The 18740-nt window shown below is 32.1% G+C and overlaps 2 protein-coding genes and 1 long non-coding RNA gene across 6 annotated transcripts; all 3 read right to left on the bottom strand.

Annotated features, from left to right (window-relative positions):
- Positions 1 to 404: 404 nt before the first annotated feature.
- LOC100257034 (uroporphyrinogen decarboxylase) lies at positions 405 to 4910 on the bottom strand. Its single transcript, XM_002274349.5, has 6 exons — positions 4607 to 4910; positions 3686 to 3807; positions 3078 to 3188; positions 2577 to 2765; positions 1671 to 1796; positions 405 to 1106 (listed from the first exon to the last, which is right to left on the bottom strand). The coding sequence occupies exons 1-6, from the start codon at positions 4719 to 4721 to the stop codon at positions 591 to 593; spliced, it is 1179 nt and encodes a 392-aa protein (XP_002274385.2). The 5' UTR covers positions 4722 to 4910; the 3' UTR covers positions 405 to 590.
- Positions 4911 to 6076: 1166 nt separating this feature from the next.
- Positions 6077 to 12545, bottom strand: LOC100262145 (5-amino-6-(5-phospho-D-ribitylamino)uracil phosphatase, chloroplastic). The gene is made up of 11 exons (XM_002274321.5): positions 12284 to 12545; positions 12071 to 12187; positions 11709 to 11777; positions 11506 to 11610; positions 10949 to 11003; positions 9897 to 9970; positions 7936 to 8019; positions 7695 to 7835; positions 7063 to 7128; positions 6573 to 6682; positions 6077 to 6425 (listed from the first exon to the last, which is right to left on the bottom strand). The coding sequence occupies exons 1-11, from the start codon at positions 12374 to 12376 to the stop codon at positions 6257 to 6259; spliced, it is 1083 nt and encodes a 360-aa protein (XP_002274357.1). The 5' UTR covers positions 12377 to 12545; the 3' UTR covers positions 6077 to 6256.
- A 2240-nt stretch (positions 12546 to 14785) lies between these two features.
- LOC100246797 (uncharacterized) lies at positions 14786 to 16634 on the bottom strand. 4 transcript variants are annotated; one of them, XR_787115.3, is made up of 5 exons: positions 16470 to 16613; positions 16251 to 16377; positions 15913 to 16006; positions 15679 to 15760; positions 14786 to 15059 (listed from the first exon to the last, which is right to left on the bottom strand). It is a non-coding gene; the product is annotated as an uncharacterized LOC100246797 (long non-coding RNA). The 4 variants fall into 4 exon arrangements; XR_787114.3 differs by having other exon boundaries at positions 16251 to 16342; positions 16470 to 16599; XR_009467440.1 differs by lacking the exon at positions 14786 to 15059 and having other exon boundaries at positions 15426 to 15760; positions 16470 to 16634.
- Between the last annotated feature and the right edge of the window lie 2106 nt (positions 16635 to 18740).

Raw genomic sequence — 18740 nt, 5'->3', positions numbered from 1 at the left:
ATATATAAAATTTTACTTGAATGAATTATTTAAAATAATTTTTTACCTATAAAATATTTATAATTTAAAAAATATTTTTAATTTTTAAACATTTAAAATCAATAAACCCATAGGTATTAAACGAGACATAAACGTATATCAACATGACAAGTTATTAAATGGGTTATAAGGACTGATGCGATTATGACATGGACAATTAAGTCTAACCCAAACTCAAGAATTACAATAAGACCGGTTTTTTTTTTTTTTTTTCCATTTTTCATTTTCTATTTTTTACACATAATTTTTATATAAAAAAATATATTTATCATAAAAATTGTAAAATTTATTATCGTGACAAAACTGACACCCTAAAAAATTATAAAATTTGAAAGTACCGAAGAATAAATCAGATTCCCAGGACAGAAAAGAAGATAAAATAAAATTAAGGGTAAGACGATAGACCTGTCTACAGAATCGCATTTAGTATTCTTTCTCTACTTTGAAGCAGCCCTCTAAAGTAGTACAACAATTGAAACAAGAGGTTAAACAAAACCAATAGTACATGAAATTCAATTTAGCATCAAAGGAAAAAAAACCTGGATCTGGGTCTAGTATCTGATTCCTCTAGCTACTTCAAAGAAATGAGCAACATTCTCTTCTGGTGTACCTACCACAATTCCATGGCCAAGATTCAAAATGTGTTTCCCTTTACCAGCTTTCCTCACTGTGTCGTTTATCCGGTTGGTGATGAACTCTTTTGAACCAAATAGAACGCCGGGATCTATATTGCCCTGAACGGCCACATCGGTTCCCAGTCTCCGCCGGCCTTCAGCCATGTCAACTGTCCAATCCAAGCTCACTACATCAACACCTGTCAAAGGTAGCCTCTCGAGCAAGCCCCCAGACCCGCTTGCGTAGAGAATTAGAGGGAGATTTGGATGGGTTTGTTTCACAGAATCCACAATCTGCTTTAAGTAAGGCAGGCTGAACTCCTCAAAGTCTACTGGGCTAAGTTCTGTTGCCCAGGAGTCGAAGATCTGAACAGCTTGAGCTCCATTGTCAGCTTGGTACTGAATGTACTTTGCCATGGAGGTTGTGAATTTCTGAAGAAGTGCATGGAGAACCTGCAAGAATATTGCAAGGCTTGTAAAATGTGGTATCATTGAGAGGAAGGCAGAAGGAATGGCAAATCATGTCTGAATCTGATCATCTCACAGAGGTTCATTTCGTCCATGATTCAACATATTCCCTATACAGTCGAAAAGAAAATAACATATAATCTAGTAAACAATCTAGGATTCACACTGCTACCTAATCACATTTCAGCAGTAATCTTTGCACATCGAACATATAACTATGGACTCCCACCCGTTAAACTTGAGGGAACATTTATCGGACCATCCAGATTGGAATTTTGAAACAACTGCAGGCTCCCAATGTATCTTAAGACTTAACTATGACATATATATTTCAGGAACTCTTACAATGTATGGTTACACAAAGGTGTTCAGAAATGAGATGATCAAATTTTCAAGATGATAACCAATTTATCAAAATAAATTCTCACTCGCTAACTCTGAAGTAAAAGACCGAGGCTAAGTGTGTAGGTTGGTTCTCTAGAATCTATTTCCAGAATCTTGTACAATTGATAGGTCCCATAAAGCTAGAGACACATAGTTCTGCATTACCTTGGGTTGAGAGAAAGCTAGTCTCTTTATTTTGGAGAAATGCTTTGATGAACCACCTTCAACCACATATGATGCCAGCGTAAAGGGGGCCCCAACAAAACCCAGCACTGCTGCTGCATTATCCACCTGACGGAGTAAAGTTATGAGTGAACACATCCAAAGTCTAAATACTAGGGCAAGGTATAAAAACATCAAATGCACGAATAAAATCTTAAGTTTCATCAAAGTTTCTAAGATAATAACTTCAAATTTGCAAAATTGAGATGTAAAATATCATCTCAATCATAGAAACATTACACTGGACAGTGAGAAATGAAGCAAGCCAAAGGTGTTAAGGTCAAGTGAGTTATGAAGATGGTTACTATTCATCTGATTAAAAAAGGTAGTTACTATTTAGGCACATAAATGTACATGGCAAGATCGGTTTGTCTTACCTGCATTCATGTAGTGTAAACTGAAAGTGAAACATACTTGTTGAGATTAGAAGCATGTAAGGGATTCTCACACAGTTTGGCAAAGAATAAATGAAGGTTGATAAAACGATAATTATGTGAGAAAGATCAGGTTCGTTTCTTCTCAAGATTTTAAGTTTCCTCAGGCACCATATGAAGCATCCTCTATGTCTTCTATTCAGATGGTTGACTGAAAGCAAGTTTGATCCTATTGTTTGGAATCCATATACTGTAGAGAAGAGGAAGGTCAGGAGTCCTTTTCAAAGTTTGTACAATCCATTCATGGCTTCAGCCTAAGAAGTTTGAATACTTCGAGTCATATAAAAAAGGACCAACAATATCTGACCACGTTAGATTTGATCAAACTAGGAGGTTCACAAAAGAGGGAATAGGATAAATGAACAAGAAAAGAAATTCAAGACAGAAAATTAAAGAGGAGACGTGCGAGCAAAACCTCTTTTCTCAAGATTGTCAATGCTTCCCCAACATATGGAACTGAATCCTCAGGAACAAATTCTCTTACTTGTTCAACATCATCAGCTGTGCGCAAAGGATTGAATATGACAGGACCTTTACCTTTTATGATGTCAAAAGGTATATTCATCCCCGAAAGAGGGGTAAGGATGTCTGAGAATAAAATAACCTGCCAAATTGATCAATATGACAGAAATCAGAAAAGAGATAGCAAATAAAAGGCTCATAGAAGTAACAGGAAATAAAATCATGGTAAATTTGTTGTCCACATACTGAGCTCATACTCAGCTTGCTGACAGATATGCACTGCAGAAGGATGTTCTTTCTAATATTTATTGTTTAATATGACTATAAAGTTCTTTCTAATATTTATTTTTTAATATGACTATAAATACGAGGAACATGGAGTTAGACATACAAATCACAACATGAAGCTCCCACAAGTCAAAATATAAGAATGAATCCTAGCAAGATGTCTTACCCCATCAGGTTTAAAAACTTTCCATGGCTGCAGAGAAATTTCCACAACAAGATCAACATTTTCTGATCTTTCACGAAATGAAGGATACTTCTCACATATGATTTGGTAACTCTGCAATAAGAAAGACTCAATAATGAGATCCAAACTAAAATCAGCATATGCGCATATTTGTGAAGTAGGGCATGCAACCAAAAAGCAAATTGCTAATAGAAACCCTCTTCCACAGGAGGAAGAATGAGATTGATTTCAGGTGTCTAGTTATGGAGTAAAATTTGAAGACGCAAATTTTAGCAAGGCATAACAGTTAACTTTCCTTGGGTAGGTTTGAGTTCAGAATATCTTGAAAAGATGCCCACATTGTCATGCTCGAGAAAACAGTATCTTCCAAATTAGTGCAACAGACCACTAAAGAAAAGGAGGATTTGCAAGTCAAAAAGAGGTGAAAGGTAAATTTATACAAAATGACACCAACAATATGATCCAACCTTTGTGTATAACTTGATTTCATTTTGAAATAATATTTTGCCAGCTGAAAATCATGATAAACTCATTGAAACATAGAACAGATGTACAACATGTAGTGTTAAAACATAGATGCATAAACCTGCCTTCATGTACCTCCCTGCTTGCCTCATAAGCCAAACTGGGGGTCTTTCAACATCTTCACCTCGAACAGCAGTAAGCAAGAGGGGTTCAGTAGCATTAATAATTATTGGTTCTGCCACAGTCCCTGGATGGGAAACTCAAAAGTAAGAAAAAACTGCAGCAAACGAAGGACAATTCATTGAACTAGAAGCTTCTGCAATTTCCCAAAATGAAGCCAAATGCATAGCCTTAAGGAGGAAGTTTCATCAGGCAGCTGGTTAGTTAGAATAAAAAATCTCAAAGTTGATCGCAAATGATTCAATAATTATTCAAACCTCACACACAACCACCATTACACTCCTTTTCAATGCAGCCCTCAAAGTCTTTTAGCTTAGGCAGAGCAAAGGGATGATTGAGAAAATTAAATCCTGATAAGATTTTTTTTTTTTTTTCCTTCTGATTCAAACCAATGACTCATCTTCAGTTATGTTGCTTGGAAAATGAAATCATGGTCAGGGCTATTGGTTGAAATTACGAGATCAATAAGCTAAATAATTGAAAATTCCGCATAACATTAGCTGAATTCTTATCCAACCGTACTTTGGTCTTCCGTGAAGCACAAGCAACTCCATTACACCACGAAAGTCATCAAAGAGTACTCTAAAAACCTAATTGAAAAAGCTCCATTCCGTTTGATCACCGAGAAAAATGTTGGAAAACTAAAAAACAAAAAGTAAAATAAAAATCTCAAATTTAATGCTGCTTTGGTTGTCTAAACAAGAAAGATTCACCACAACTGAGCGAAACAGCAGAATTACGCTCAGACGACAAAAATAAAGCAGTCAACGTTACAGTTCCTTTCCTTTTCCTCCATTTTCTCAGCAAGCAAACAAATCGTCAAGAAAAAAAATTGCAAATTCCAAATATGACAGAAAATTCAATACCTCCAAGGGCACAGTAAATCCTGGGCTTTGAATTTGAAGGAGAAGGAGACCTCGATCTGAGGGAAGTGGAGAGAGCAGAGAAGGAAGAGATTGAGCTGCTGTAGATGCACGACATGTTTGGCTACGAGTTTAACCCTGAACTGGTTCGGGTTTCAAAGTTCCAATTCGCATTTCTCAATTCTCAGAGTCTCTGGATTTCATTTTCCGGGAAAGATAAAAAGATAAGGGAAAATCTAGAATGGGTGCATCGTTCCCCATATCCACCCTGCCACAGTGGTGCCATGTCAACACTAAACAAAAGGTCTGTTTGGTCCCACCTCTATGGCATTTTCAGAATTTGATTCCATTAATTTTTTTTTCCTTTCTTGAAAATTTGAAATTATATTATACACTTTTTTCTATTATTTGTAAAACAAAAAATATTGTTTTCAAGTTGTTTTAGAAACATGTGATTTATAAAAATGTTTTCACCTTAAAAAATGTTTTATGTTAAGAGAGTTCACCCCATTCACTTTGAGGATGGATTTGTCCACTTGACCGCACATGTTGTACATGAGACACGCTATAGTAAAAATATTTATTTAGAATGTGTGACAAGAAGAACAATTTTTTATTTTTTAAAATAAAAAAAAATAAGAAAACATGTTTAATAAATTAAACTATTTTCTATTTTATGTTCTTAAGAACATAAAATATGATATTTTAAAAAAAATATCTTTTAATTATTTTGTATTGTTTTTTCTCGTTTTCTAAAGGCAGCTATAAAAAATAATTATATAAGTAAATAAAATAATTTATCAAATATAAAATTTATTTTTAAAAATAAGTTAAAAATATTTTAAGTTCTCAAATAAACTTTTATCTTGTAAAATGGTAGAGTAGTTTTAAAAATCATACTCAAAAACTATTTTTGAAAACAATCATTAAACAGAACCCTTACTATTTAAAAAAGAAAAACAGGTTTAATAACTATAAACCAAAAAACAGTTTTTTAATTTTAAAAAGTGCTTTCAAGGATGTTTTAAAAAATAATTATATAAATATGGATAATAATTAAAAATAAAGCACTATAAATAAAAATTATTTTTAAAATTTATTTAAAAATATAAAAAACAGATTAAAAACATTTCATACTCTCAAATAAACTTATGTTCTACAAACATACAAAACAATTTTTAAAAAATATTCTAAAAAATTGTTTTTCAAAGCATGAAATATATCCAAACAAACACTAGATTAAAACATTTTTATTAATTACATATATAATTTGGATACTTGAATCCAATTTGGATTATGAAAAAAAAAAATCAAACTTGCCTCTAATCCATTTATATTTCTTCTAGGCTCATCCTATCAGAAATGGAACAAAGATAAATCATTGCCTCGTAACTGAAAAGACCACCATTTGCTACAGCAAACCGGAGAATAATATATGGGTTGGCATTTGGATTGCAGAATTGAAATGGGGGCTTTGGTCAAATAACTAACAATTGAATTCAACTCATTCTACCAAAAAAGATGATGTCAGTAACACGAAACCAAAAAAACAAAAAAGAAATGAACCAAAAAGGGAAGATCATGTGCAGGTTAATTACAAGCAGAGACTTGTGTATGTGCTGTGGGGGTTGTGTTTGTGTTGTTGGAAATGAATCAGAAAATGGTGTCAGTAGTAATCCTTCTTCTGGGAGGGGCTTTCCCTACAATCTGCTTTTGCAAGTCCATGAAATCGGATCCCCTGTGGGCGAATAATCTTCGAAGATTGATCACAGAAAGCTCGTTAAAGCTACCTACTGCAAGATCAGCCTGCTCCAGATCATACCTGCAAAAGTTCCAACATTAATCTACATTAAAGTTCCAACTCCCCATAAATTAGAATGATTCTATTCCACATTCTGCATAAACCATAAGTGGAATGATTCTATTCCTGCAGGGAATCGCCCTGATAGATAAATGAGGGAACACTCACGCAGGGTAAGCCCCGATTAATGCCACAGCCATCATTGTACAGTTGTGAGCAGCAGTTACTCCTCTAGGATCATCCTCAAACACTACACACTTGGATGGCTTCCGATCCAGCTGCATGAAATTTAAGCAAGTGGGTGAAAACAATTGCACAAACCCAAACAACCACAAGGGGAACCTTGAGCTCACATATCTTCTAATTTTCCTTGTCATGCCCAAGGATTCTGAACTTACAAAGTGATGTTATAGGGAAAACTGATTTTCTCAAGTAAGTGAACCAATTGGCTTCTTAATCTATAGTGGGAATGAAGTTCAATATAACTAAATCCAAAAGGAGGTGGCAGTGGGTTAGACAAGGCATCAGGGTACATTCACTTAAATCTCCAACCTAATGAAAGCAGGATTGATCCTCTGTTTCTGGTACATCCCCCTAGAAACTCCAACCTAGCAAGTGATATATATGATAGTGATTCTGGAAGTGTTTGAAACCATACCTTCATAGCTGCAGAAAGCAATCGATGAGCCATCGATTCCATGCCATCTTCCTCTGTCACAATTGCCTGCAACTCCAACAAGACAACCGTCAACTAAGAGCAATTTCACATGGGCATTCATCGGAGAGAATAGAAGTACATGTGTAAACCTTATGGGAATCATAATTGGTAGCATCTATAACATCTCCAAGGCCATCTGTTCAGCTGACAGATCAAATTTTTGTCGCATTCTCCTTTTATGCATCTATTTTTCGGGATTATAGTGCAACAAATGGTCGTGTTCCAGATTGAATTTTTCTCATAGGTCTAATACATTTGATGTAACTTAAAAGCATACAATTCACTGGATTTGAGATTGAAAAAAGATTCCAAACAGTGACAAAATCACATTGAAGTGAACGAGAGAAAAAAAAAAAGGGGAAGTCGAAACATGATCATCAGCGATCAGGTTGGATAGTCACAAAATAGAATCCACATTTCAGGTTGAGTTTATCATTAGGATCTCACAAAGGCACGTTAAATTGAACATTCTGCCAGGCTGTATCTACTCCAGCTTGTAGTGTCACAGTTATTCTACCAGGAAAAAGATGTGCCTACTCTTAAAAAAAGAAACAAAAAAGAAAAAAACCAACCTGGAAATATTTTTTGATTCCCATCCCTTCTAGAGCTTCAACCATGTTTTTCCGATCAAGACTTGAAACAACCGCACAAGGGATGCGAGATGTAGATACTGCATCCAGCCATTCTTCTAACCCCTCAACAGGTTTTCTAAGCTGAATGAAGAGAGGAAGAAAAAAGAAAGAAGAAGCATTATTAATTAGCTCAATAAAATCAACAAAATAACAAACAAGGATCAATGAAGCAAGCTCTCACTTCGAGAAGATTATCATAATATAATTGTGAAAGCCTTGACTTCAATCTATCTAATTCACTTTCTGATGTCTCCCAGAGCAAAAGCTGCAAGATTTTGGAAACATGTATGGTACGCCGGTGGTCAGGTAAAGAGAAGCGATGATCAGTAGAGGACAAGATCAAAACATCTTGCAATCAAGGTAAGAATCAAAGCACAGGAGACCATTTTCCCAAAAGAGTGAAAAAGCACATGAGATCATTTTCTACAGAAACACACAAACATGCCCCACAATTATCCCTTCATGCACCAGTTCAGCAGTATTTTCAATATGACAATTTTTATAATTGTACAAAAAACTCAAATAATCTGATCAAGTACACTTGATATGAACTCCAAAAATTATCAAACTTTAGCATAACTCCCATACACATTAGAAAAGAAAGAAGAGGAAGAAGAAGATCCCTTGCCTCATGGTACCAACACAATCCCATAAACTATCCTTAAATCAATGAGTCAAACTTCCTTCACACTATGCTGGGCACACGGGATCAGAAAGGAAAAGAAAAGAATCAATGGAAAGGAAAGCTAAGGGGAGGGTTCTCTCTTTCTTTTTCTTCTATTTAACAGCGTTGCAAATTAAAATAGAAAGGGATTCACGTTTGACACTTGGTGTCCTTGGCGTATTAAGCAAATTGGTTATATTAGTAAAGTAAAGAAGACTTCAATTTAAAATGCCTTTTCCTTACAGTCCAAACTTGCACACTTTTGGATTGTTACATGGATTGGGTAGAAGTGTCAGGTGATAAATTTGTTTTCTTCAGGTTTTTGGACAAGAGGATCCAGTGAAGTGACCTAATTTCCATTTTTTCCCATTCTATACCAGACCGAATTGAAGTGTATAACTAAGATAGAATGTCTTATGTGGGTTCAAGGTTATTTACAATGGATAGTTAATCAACTAACGGGCATGTAGACACATATACTCTATACCCAAAATCTAATCATGCAATTGCCAACACGGATGCTTTACATGCTTTAAAATATATGCAACATAACTTTTGTGTGAAACTGCAATGGTGGGTTCATCATGCCAAATCTCTCTCATTGTCTCTCTTTAATGATCATGTTTGTACTAAACAAGGAAAAGGGATGTTTTTAAACCATGACCAGTGAACTCAATACTTTGTTCTTTATCAGGAATGTTCTTTATGATTAATATGATGAATGCACATATTTGATTAAACCATATGTAAGCTTGTTATAAGATACCACATATAATTTGGAAAAATTAAATTATTTTGTAGACAAAAAAAGCCCATAAGCACTTTTCTTGATAAGCAAAAAGAAGTGCATAACCATAGAAAGAAATGAAAATAATGGCATCAGCTGATCCCCCCTTCTCATAAGGAGTTCCCAGAATTGAGTTTACAGTTCTTGCATAGATGTTGCTGAGCTATGTTGTGTGTTGCCTTTAGGGAAAGATGGTACTACAATATAGCAATAAATAGTTTCATATTTCTCAAGGTCTTTTCATAGAATTATTAGAACAAAAATTACCAAATATAAATAAAGGAATATCAATATCGTAATACTAATAAGAAAAAACATTTTAAACAGATTTTCTAGCTGATATTTTTTTTTTAAGATTTATTTTTTCAAATTTGACAAGATCCCTGCTTTGTCAAAGGGAAAAAAGACAAAAAAGCAAAATAGTATCCCTGATGCTCCTATCAATTGCTTAAAAATTGTAAGGAACCAAAAAATTTAAAAATTTAAAAATAAAAATAAAAATCCAGGATCTAACAAGAGCCTCTCCCATCCCAAGCTATTATTTAATATACCTTTTGTTTGTCTTAACTTCTAGGAATCAAGTGGATCAAAAAAGGAATTAAGGAAAACATTTACTCTGAAAAATAACAACACTCTATGTCATTATTGTAAACAGTAGCTGAGAAAAAATTCCTATTCACTAATCCCCAACCTTACGCAGTACATGATCAGCACCTGCACAAAGCATCAATCTCTGCACATCACTATCTTCTGGAATTTCCTTTCCTACACAAGAATTTAAAGTAACGGATGAATCATCAAAGTACTCAAAACATTTCCGGTTCAATATATCTATCCTGAAAGCAACAAAAATAAATTTGACTTGATATAGAAAAAGAAAGTTAATGTATGCATCTATGGACAGATGTCATAGACTCCTGCACTCTGAAGCTAATGAAATTCTTCATCGTTATGTCCTTTCATGTAACAACCTTCTGACCTCTTCCGAGATTTATAAGTCTGAAATATTTCATTAACCACTAGAAAACAAAATGAAATGTATTATATATGTTATAAGAAGATGATGGAGTGCAGTATAGCTATCCTTTGCAGAGATTAAATTAAGAGATTCGCAAACAGATTACAAAAATGCTCAAACCAGAGCCTACATAAAAAGTTTTCAACATTTTTTCCAATAAGATGATGACATGAAAGGGATAATCTAGCAGTGAAAAGAATGTTTCTACGAATAACCAGCAATAAAGGATGTATTACTTATATGTATGCCAGTATTTTTTCAAACACTTGACACACTTGTCAAGAGATGCAAGAACCCATCAGCCACTAAAGTTTTACATAGTTTTTAAGGTTTGCAAGCATCAGAGTTAAACCAACCACCTTATCCATAAGCCATATATGCTTGCAAAAACCAGTTAGTGTAAACCGGATAACATCATGGTGCATGAGACCTTGCTGGTAATTGTTGATCAGCTTATACAATTACCGAAGTTGTGGTTATATTCCATGTCTACTATAATATGAAGGAAATTATAACAGCGAGTGGTGGCAATCTTCATGATCAAAGAAATTTCAAAAAGATCCAGCAACCTTTTTCTTCTGAAAACTTTGAATATAACTAACATTGGATCTCTCATAGGTTTGAACTCCCCAAGGAGGAAGATAAGTTTTGCAAATTACTCGACCTATATATTTTAAGAATATAAAAAGGAAAAGCCATTGAAGGAAAAAAAAAATGCTAGATACCTTCTTCAGACGCAAGCTGTTTCCAAGCATTCAACTTTAGAGACCGAGTATCTGCCTGAAACACATTATCTTTGTCATTAAATGAGAAAGTGAAGAAAAAATGACATAATGAGTTTTCAAAATATAAAATACTACAAAGTAATGATAAATGTGGAAGACAATCAGTGTATTCCAAATATTTTATCTAAATTTTTTTGGTTTCAGTTGCACAAATCCTATTCTGCTAAAATATCTTTAGTATTGTCTTTGTTTTTCATAGTTTTGGAAATATGAGAAATATAAAGTAACTTTTCATGCATGTAGCTCATCTTCATCTTTCATGAGATAACAAAGTAAGAAGTGAAATTTAATATCATGCCGGTTTAAGCAAGACACCAACTACTAATAAACCTCACAAATCAGACATGCTATATGAGATTAAAACTTTTATCGCAACTGGTTTTACTATAACTGCCATTTGCATTCAGTGCTAGAAAAACATGTAAGATAGAACACAATATAGTGAAGACAGCATGGTGTGATACATAGAAACAGATGACCAGAGTCTATAAATTTACCACCACATTGTCCCAGGAGAAAATAAGGCCATATGCTTCATCGGGTTTCATGGCATAACGAATTCTTTTAAGGAAACCTTCTTGCAATCTGTTGTTCAGAAAATCCTATTAACCATAAGAATCAACACCCATAAGTATTTTGCCACACAACTCAATTTATAAGAAATAACAAAAACGGACTTCTAATGTAAATGAAGGCTTACCACATCAACCTTTAGTAGCCCATTTGGCCTGAAACTCTCAAAACCCTCTCCATATTCAGCTCCAATTGCCTGAAAAGGAAAAAAAATACATATGAACACCACAACAACCATTTATCAAAATCACTCACCCAAAAAAGGGGAAGAAATATTGAAACCAAGAAACCCTACTCCCTCAAGCACCACCAATTTCATCAAGTTCTCTTGAAATAGAACCGATTCAAACAAGAACCCACAAACAATAACTCAAGATTTTACATGTTTTGATACGAAATACACAGATAAAAAGATAGCCCAGGGATAATAAAGAAAAACTAGGGACAACCAAAAAAAAAGAGGCTTAAATGGAGGAGAAAACGCAGTACCTCTTCCATGAAAACCTTGTTTGGTGTGATGGGAGACCCATTAACCGACCCATTTTCCCCGAACCCACATGCGTTCTTGATCACCGGACGATTCACCAGGTTCGAACCCTTCAATTTCTGCAAATAATCAGCAACAAAATCAACGAAAATTTGGAAAAGAACAAAAGATATTGAGGGAAAAATCAACATGGAGAAAAATCAAAAGGGGCATACCGATGATCTGAGCTTTGCTGGGAACTGTGAATCTCCAAGCAAAAGAGAAGGCCTCCGAGGGAGAAGATACGAGCTTCTAAAACTGCACTCCATTTCCCAGCACAAGTGGAGGAGAAGCTGTGAATTGAGTTCAGGGGCTTTTTATCGGTTTGCACGAGAGGTTGAAACGGCGAAACCCAGTTCTCCGTTCTGAGGCAGGAAAGACAAAACGCTGCGTTTTTACTCGGATAAGGATGAAGAAAACGAAGAACCTCGCTTCTTCGTTTCTTCTCTACCGCCTTAAAACGCTGCGTTCTGTAGCTCGTAATCTTAAAAATTATTTTTAACATTTTGAAAAAAAAATAGAATTATTTTTAAGGTAAAATTTTTTGCATTTATCATTTTTCTATTTTCACAAATAGAAAACAATTACCGTAAGAAGCTAAAAATTTCCTTTTTTCAGTTTTTTTCTTGAGGTTTTATGAAATATTAGTTCTTATAAATAAATTAAGTAGATTTTACTTAGAATTTAAAATAAAATTTTTTATTTTTAAAAATACTTAATTTAAACATAAATTAATTAAAAATGGAGTTTAATTTAATATAATTCCTATAAATCAAAATTTTTTATGAAGAAAATAATAATACAAATATTTTTTGTTTCTTTAACTGAAAAGTCGATAAAAATCTTGTTTCTTTAACTGAAAAGTCGATAAAAATCTTATCAGTATGTTTCAAAATAAGTCAAAATAAATTTTTTTTTTATAAACATTATTTTTATAATTTCAATATTAAACTCTTTTTTTAGTTATAAATTTTAATAAAATTATTAAAAAAATAATTTTTTGACTTTCTATAAAATCAATTCAAACATAGATTTAACCTTGTTTTGAAGCAGTGAATATCTCTTTCCAATGTTTGGTTTGAGAGAAAAGCACTTGTAGTGGCTCAAATGATCTCTTAATGCAATTATGGTCCCTTTCCATCGACTCATCCATCATTAGCTCAACAAACCCATATAAGGGTCTTTGCGTTTTCCATTGTTTGGTTGGTGGGAAAATGAAGGGAAATAAAATAGAGCCCAAGTTTTTAGCTCTTGTTTACCATGCATGATTCTCCATTCTTCCACAAAGTTGGAAAACTCGATGTGATAAACCTTTCTCAGCTACCGAGTAGGTGGAAATTTTATTATTATTATTATTATTATTATTATTATTAGTGAAAGTGAGATTTAATTTCATAACAATTAGATTGTAGGGAAACTTGTGTTTTGATGGGGTCATTTGATAAATATATGGTTTTTGAAACCCAATTTTATGAAATATGAGAATCAGATTTTAATATGAAAAATAATGTTGTTTTCATGCACTCCGGAGGTGCCAAGGCCATTGTAGCTCCACATCAATCCATCGCCGCCGCACCACTGTAACTTATATTTTTTTTTATCGATGATGGAGACCGAAAGGGCAATCTTTGCACAAAAAAGGGGGTTGGCTCAGAGTGCATGAAGACAATATTATTTTCCATATTAAAATCTGATTTATCAAAATGACTCCATCAAAACACATGTTTCTCTAGATTGTATTTGATTTGAAAAGCGTTTACGAGTTTATATTTTAAAAATATATATATTTTTTATTTTCATTTAGTTAAGAAAAGTTAAAACTATTTTTAGAAAAATGAAAAGTAGGAAACTTTTGCTTGATAGTAATTATTTTTTTATATGGAAAATAATGAAAATAATCAAATTATGATTATTCTTTTATTTTATTTTCTTGGCATTGACTTAATTAAATAATTAAATTATATTTATTTATTATTTATTATTTTATTTTCTTTATTAGTTATCTTAATAGTGTAGTGGAAAATTTGTATATCTATAATTAATGATGGAATTGATATTTTGATATGTTAAAATGAATTTCTTTATAATATAAAAGTATGATATTACTGGTAAAAAAAGGAGAAGATTATAATATTATAATACTATTGATAAATATCAATATTTTTTCATAAAAAGAGTTACTACCAAGTTGGTGTTTTCACTTTTTCTATTTTTTGAACTTAGTTTATTTTTTTTAAATGAAAATAAAAAAATAAGGTTCCATTTGGGTTAAAAACTATTCTAAAAATCATTTTTAAAAATAGTTTTTGAAAACTGTTTTACGATGTTTTGTAAAACAAAAGTTCACATGAAAATTTGAAATATTTGTAATCTAGTTTTAATGTTTTTAAATATACTTTAAAAATAAGTTTTACATGTAATACTTTATTTGTAAATATTTTTTATATTTATATAATTATTTAAAATAATAATAATTAAAAAATATTATAAATTTTTAGTTATTAAACTTGTTTTTTTTCTTCTATATAACTGAAATCTGTTTTGAAAAAGATTATCAAATAAGGCCTAAATATTTTTGTACTTACTTTTTGTAATAGCCTTAATTTTCATTCTTATTTCTACTTAAAAAAAAAAAAATAGACATTCATGAATAAAAGTGGAATAAATTTCCCAACACATTCATAAAAGAAAATGGAATAAATTTCTCATTCTCGATATCATATAATATAAATATGATTTAGGAGACGAACCATAGAGAATTAAGAATGTGAAGAGTGGCTTGAAAATTAATACAAGACAACGTAACAACACAAAATACAAGACTTTAGAAGAAAAAACTCTCAATGTTAATTACTCTACAATAGCCAAATGACTTGCCTTTCTTCCATCATCCAAAATGTCAGAACAAAAACACTCGAGTTCTGATCTCCATTAAGGATTCCTAGGCGATCCCTGTTTCATAAGAAAAGATAAATCCTTTTAGAAATAACATCCTTTCATATTAAAAATATCGTAAAATATTTACTATCCTATTTTGTCGAGATTTTCTGAGAGATAAAAATGTTTCATAGTAGTTGAAAGTATTTTTAAAAATCAAATATTTGAAAAACTTGTTTTGGGATGAGGATTTCCACCTCCTCCTACACTTCATGTCTAAAGCACGAGGGTGATACAAGTCACGTGTCTCAAGATTCTAGGTTTATCATTTATGGGATCCAAAGGTATAATCAATGATCCTAGGTTATGGAATCCAAAGACGTGGGATCCAAATATATATATATATATACATATTACAAAAAAAATAAGACGTTTATAAAATTTAGAAAATAATTTTAAAAAAATTTAAAAATTATTTATAATATTTTAAGAAAAAGTGCTTATCACTTTCATTCACCTCTAAATGATTCATCAAAGAAAGAAATCACCTTTTTAGCACATTATCTTGAATCTTTTTTTTTTTTTTTTTGGGTGATTCTAAACTAAAAAAAGTAACTATAAACTAAAAGGAAAATATCCTTCCAAACCCATTATAAATCCATCATCAATCCCAACCAGGATAAAGTTAACACACCATGAACATCCAAAGCGAAGGGGGTCTTCATGCCATGGTCATGGAACTTCCCAAGCTTCCATGAATCTTCCTCGTCCTCCACCTGCAAACAACCAGTTCATGGTGGCAGTTCATTGAAAACTCCAATTTGGAAGCAAACAACCACCTCTAGCTACCAACTTTCCTAAAAGCTTAAACGATTGAAATTTATGTAATAATTTGGTAACCCAGAACAAATTTCTTACAAACTTATACCTCTTTTGACATGTTCTTCCATTTCCCAAACCCTTCTTCTCCATCGACATCAACCAAAGCTCCGGTCTTACTGGTATGATCCATAGTGCTTTGCCTGCAAAACCCAACAAACAAACCATGGTTTTCTTCATCCACCAAGCAAAAAAGTGGGTCTTTCTCGATTTCTCCAGATTTTCAGGACTAAACCCAGAATCACAGTAATAAATACATGAACAAAGGATACAAAAGCTGTGTTTTTTTTTTTTTTGGAAATGAGCATGAAGGTGTCATAATACAAACATATATAAGAAGGAAACAGCAGTATGAAGATATGGTGACAGTATAGAGAGAGCACACACCGAGAAGCCAAAAGCTGATCTGGGTTGGTCCAAAAGGGCATATTTCTTGAGATTTTCACCCCCATATTTGGCTTTGAATCCCTTCAAATCCTCTTTGGATTTCCACCCACCATGCATTTACAAAAAGCTTACAAGATCAAAACCCAGAAAAACAAACACAAATGAAAAAGAGGGCATTGAATAGAAGAAAACTTGAGCCAGAAATGGAGAAGAAAATACCTCTTGTCTTTTCCAAAAGGGCTTCTTCCGATCTCTTCGATGCCTCTCTGTATCTCCTTTTAACTTCTAATGCAGCTGTACTATTCATAATTTAAACGTCTTTCTTTCCCTTTCCTTTTGTTTTCTTCTTCTTCTTTTTTCTCTCTTTCTAATGGGACTTGCTATCGTGCGCTGGAGGTAGTGGGTGGCCATGCTCCAGCTGAGGAAAACGTCAAAACCCACTTCTTATATTTTCTAAAATAAATTTGGATGAATTCAGAGTCACCAAAGTTTCGTAAATGGTTGTATATTTGGACATTACATATAGTGGGTCTAGGCTTTTGTAAAATTTTCTTTTTGTGGGCCATCACATGATTTGATTATGAAAAATTGTGGGTCTAATTGCTAAAATATTTCAACTAAGTGCTTCTACAACCTGTAAAGTGATAGCTAAATCATACAATTTGTTGTTGTTGTTGTTGTTTATTTATTTTTTATATTTTATTTTATGTCCATAGATTTTAAAGTGTAGAACTTAGATTTTTTCAAATTCTTAATTTGGTAAAAAATTTTATTATGTGTGAATTCATTTCAATAAAAGATATTGTATAAAATATTTTCGATTTTATTTTTTAAAAGATATTTTCAAAACATCATTATGACTATAATATGTGTAAAGAAAATCGATATAATATTGGGATTAATACTTAAAAATTAAAATTGAGTTAGATTATGTTAGAAAATATTTTTATTTGAAGTGTTTCTAAGATAATCATTTAGAGCCCGTTTGGCCATTATACTAAAAAACCTTTTTAAATTTTTAATACTTTAAAATTTTTATAATTCAAATGTTAAAAATGTTATAAACGTTTTCTAAAATCATTGTCAAATACACTCTTATGAAATATTTCTATATAAAACATTATAAATGAATTTTCAACATTATGAATCTATTTGATAGTGATTCTGAAAAACGTTTCTAACATTTCAACATTATAAATGATTTTTCAACATTATGAATTTAGTTGATAATGAATCTAAAAAGTGTTTTTAATATTTTTAAAACTTGATTTTTTTTCTTTAAAGTATTAAAAATATTTTTTATAATTACTACCAAACGCATTTTAAGAATTTGTTTGTCAGTGATTTTAAAAAATATTTTCAACCTAAAAGGCGTTTTTAAAAGACCTTATGTACTATTTTGCAAAATTTAGGAAATACATTTAAAATTTTGAAAATAATTTGTAATATTAAAAAATTTGATTATTTTTCTAGAGACACTTGATAGATGACTTTCCTAAAAATATTTCAAGAGACAACATTTTTATTAAAAACACTTCAAATATAAAATACTATTATACGCATCCTAAATGATTTTTTTTTAATTTTAAAAAATTTTCCTAAATTTTATCAAGCATATAATGTTTTCCCAAAAACACTTTTTAGATTCAAAGTGCTTCCTAAAATCACGTTTTAAAATTACCATCAAACAAACTTGAAGTTGAAAAGTGAAAAAAATCAAAAGTAAAAAATGAATATTTAAAAATCAAATTTGATAGAAAGTTCTATTTGTTTAATATGTTTTTTAATTATAATATTATGTGGCGATTTTAATTATAAATTTAAATTATTTTCGTTATAAAAATTTAACTTTTACAAACTCTTTAGACAAAAATCATAAATCAATGATTTGTCAAAAAGATTTCAAAATAATTTTATCATCTAAGTAAAATTTCTATATATTTATATAAAAACACTTTATAAAAAAATTATCATTTTTTTTTCTTTTGTCGAATTTATAGTCTCCTTGGAAAATCACAAATTCTCAAATATAGGATTAAAAACGATTACGTAGCAGCGCATGTTAGTGAATCTCTGCTTTGCTAACTTGCGCTAAACAGATTTTGGCGGGATCAGATATCACGTACGGTCGCAAGATCCTGAAAACCAACCAAGAAATGAGTGACAAGTGCAACTAAAGTTACACGTTTCATAAGATAATTGGAAGGCGCACAACAGTTACAGAACCTGTACGTTGTGGAAGAGGAGGCAGCTGCCGTCATAATTTTCCTCGTACGTAAGTTGTTGGTTGTTGGCAAAGACGGAGAGGAAATGACTAAAATAGCCTCATGCTGCATGAAGATGCTTTCTTGATATTTCTATCTAAAGGAGGGTCTTTTTGGACTTTCACGGACGATGTTAAGGTTGATGGGAATTTGACACGATTCTTGACTTTTCTTGGTGGTAACCAAACTGAGATATTTTCTAGCAAAAGAAAATTTACTTTGTTTT

This window comes from Vitis vinifera, chromosome 13, assembly GCF_030704535.1.
Source record: "Vitis vinifera cultivar Pinot Noir 40024 chromosome 13, ASM3070453v1".
In the NCBI taxonomy this organism is placed as follows: domain Eukaryota; kingdom Viridiplantae; phylum Streptophyta; class Magnoliopsida; order Vitales; family Vitaceae; genus Vitis; species Vitis vinifera.
This window is presented reverse-complemented; position numbering and strand designations above follow the sequence as displayed.

Coding starts and splice junctions, on each gene's coding strand:
- LOC100257034 (XM_002274349.5), bottom strand. CDS start 4,721: ATGTCGTGCATCTACAGCAGCTCAATCTCTTCCTTCTCTGCTCTCTCC. Junction 3,189..3,685: donor AAGCAGGGAGGTACATGAAG/GCAGGTTTATGC, acceptor TTCTTATTGCAG/AGTTACCAAATCATATGTGA. Junction 1,107..1,670: donor TAGCTTTCTCTCAACCCAAG/GTAATGCAGAAC, acceptor ATATTCTTGCAG/GTTCTCCATGCACTTCTTCA.
- LOC100262145 (XM_002274321.5), bottom strand. CDS start 12,376: ATGGAGTGCAGTTTTAGAAGCTCGTATCTTCTCCCTCGGAGGCCTTCT. Junction 9,971..10,948: donor ACAGCTTGCGTCTGAAGAAG/GTATCTAGCATT, acceptor ATTCTTGTGTAG/GAAAGGAAATTCCAGAAGAT. Junction 6,683..7,062: donor TGCTTTCTGCAGCTATGAAG/GTATGGTTTCAA, acceptor AATTTCATGCAG/CTGGATCGGAAGCCATCCAA.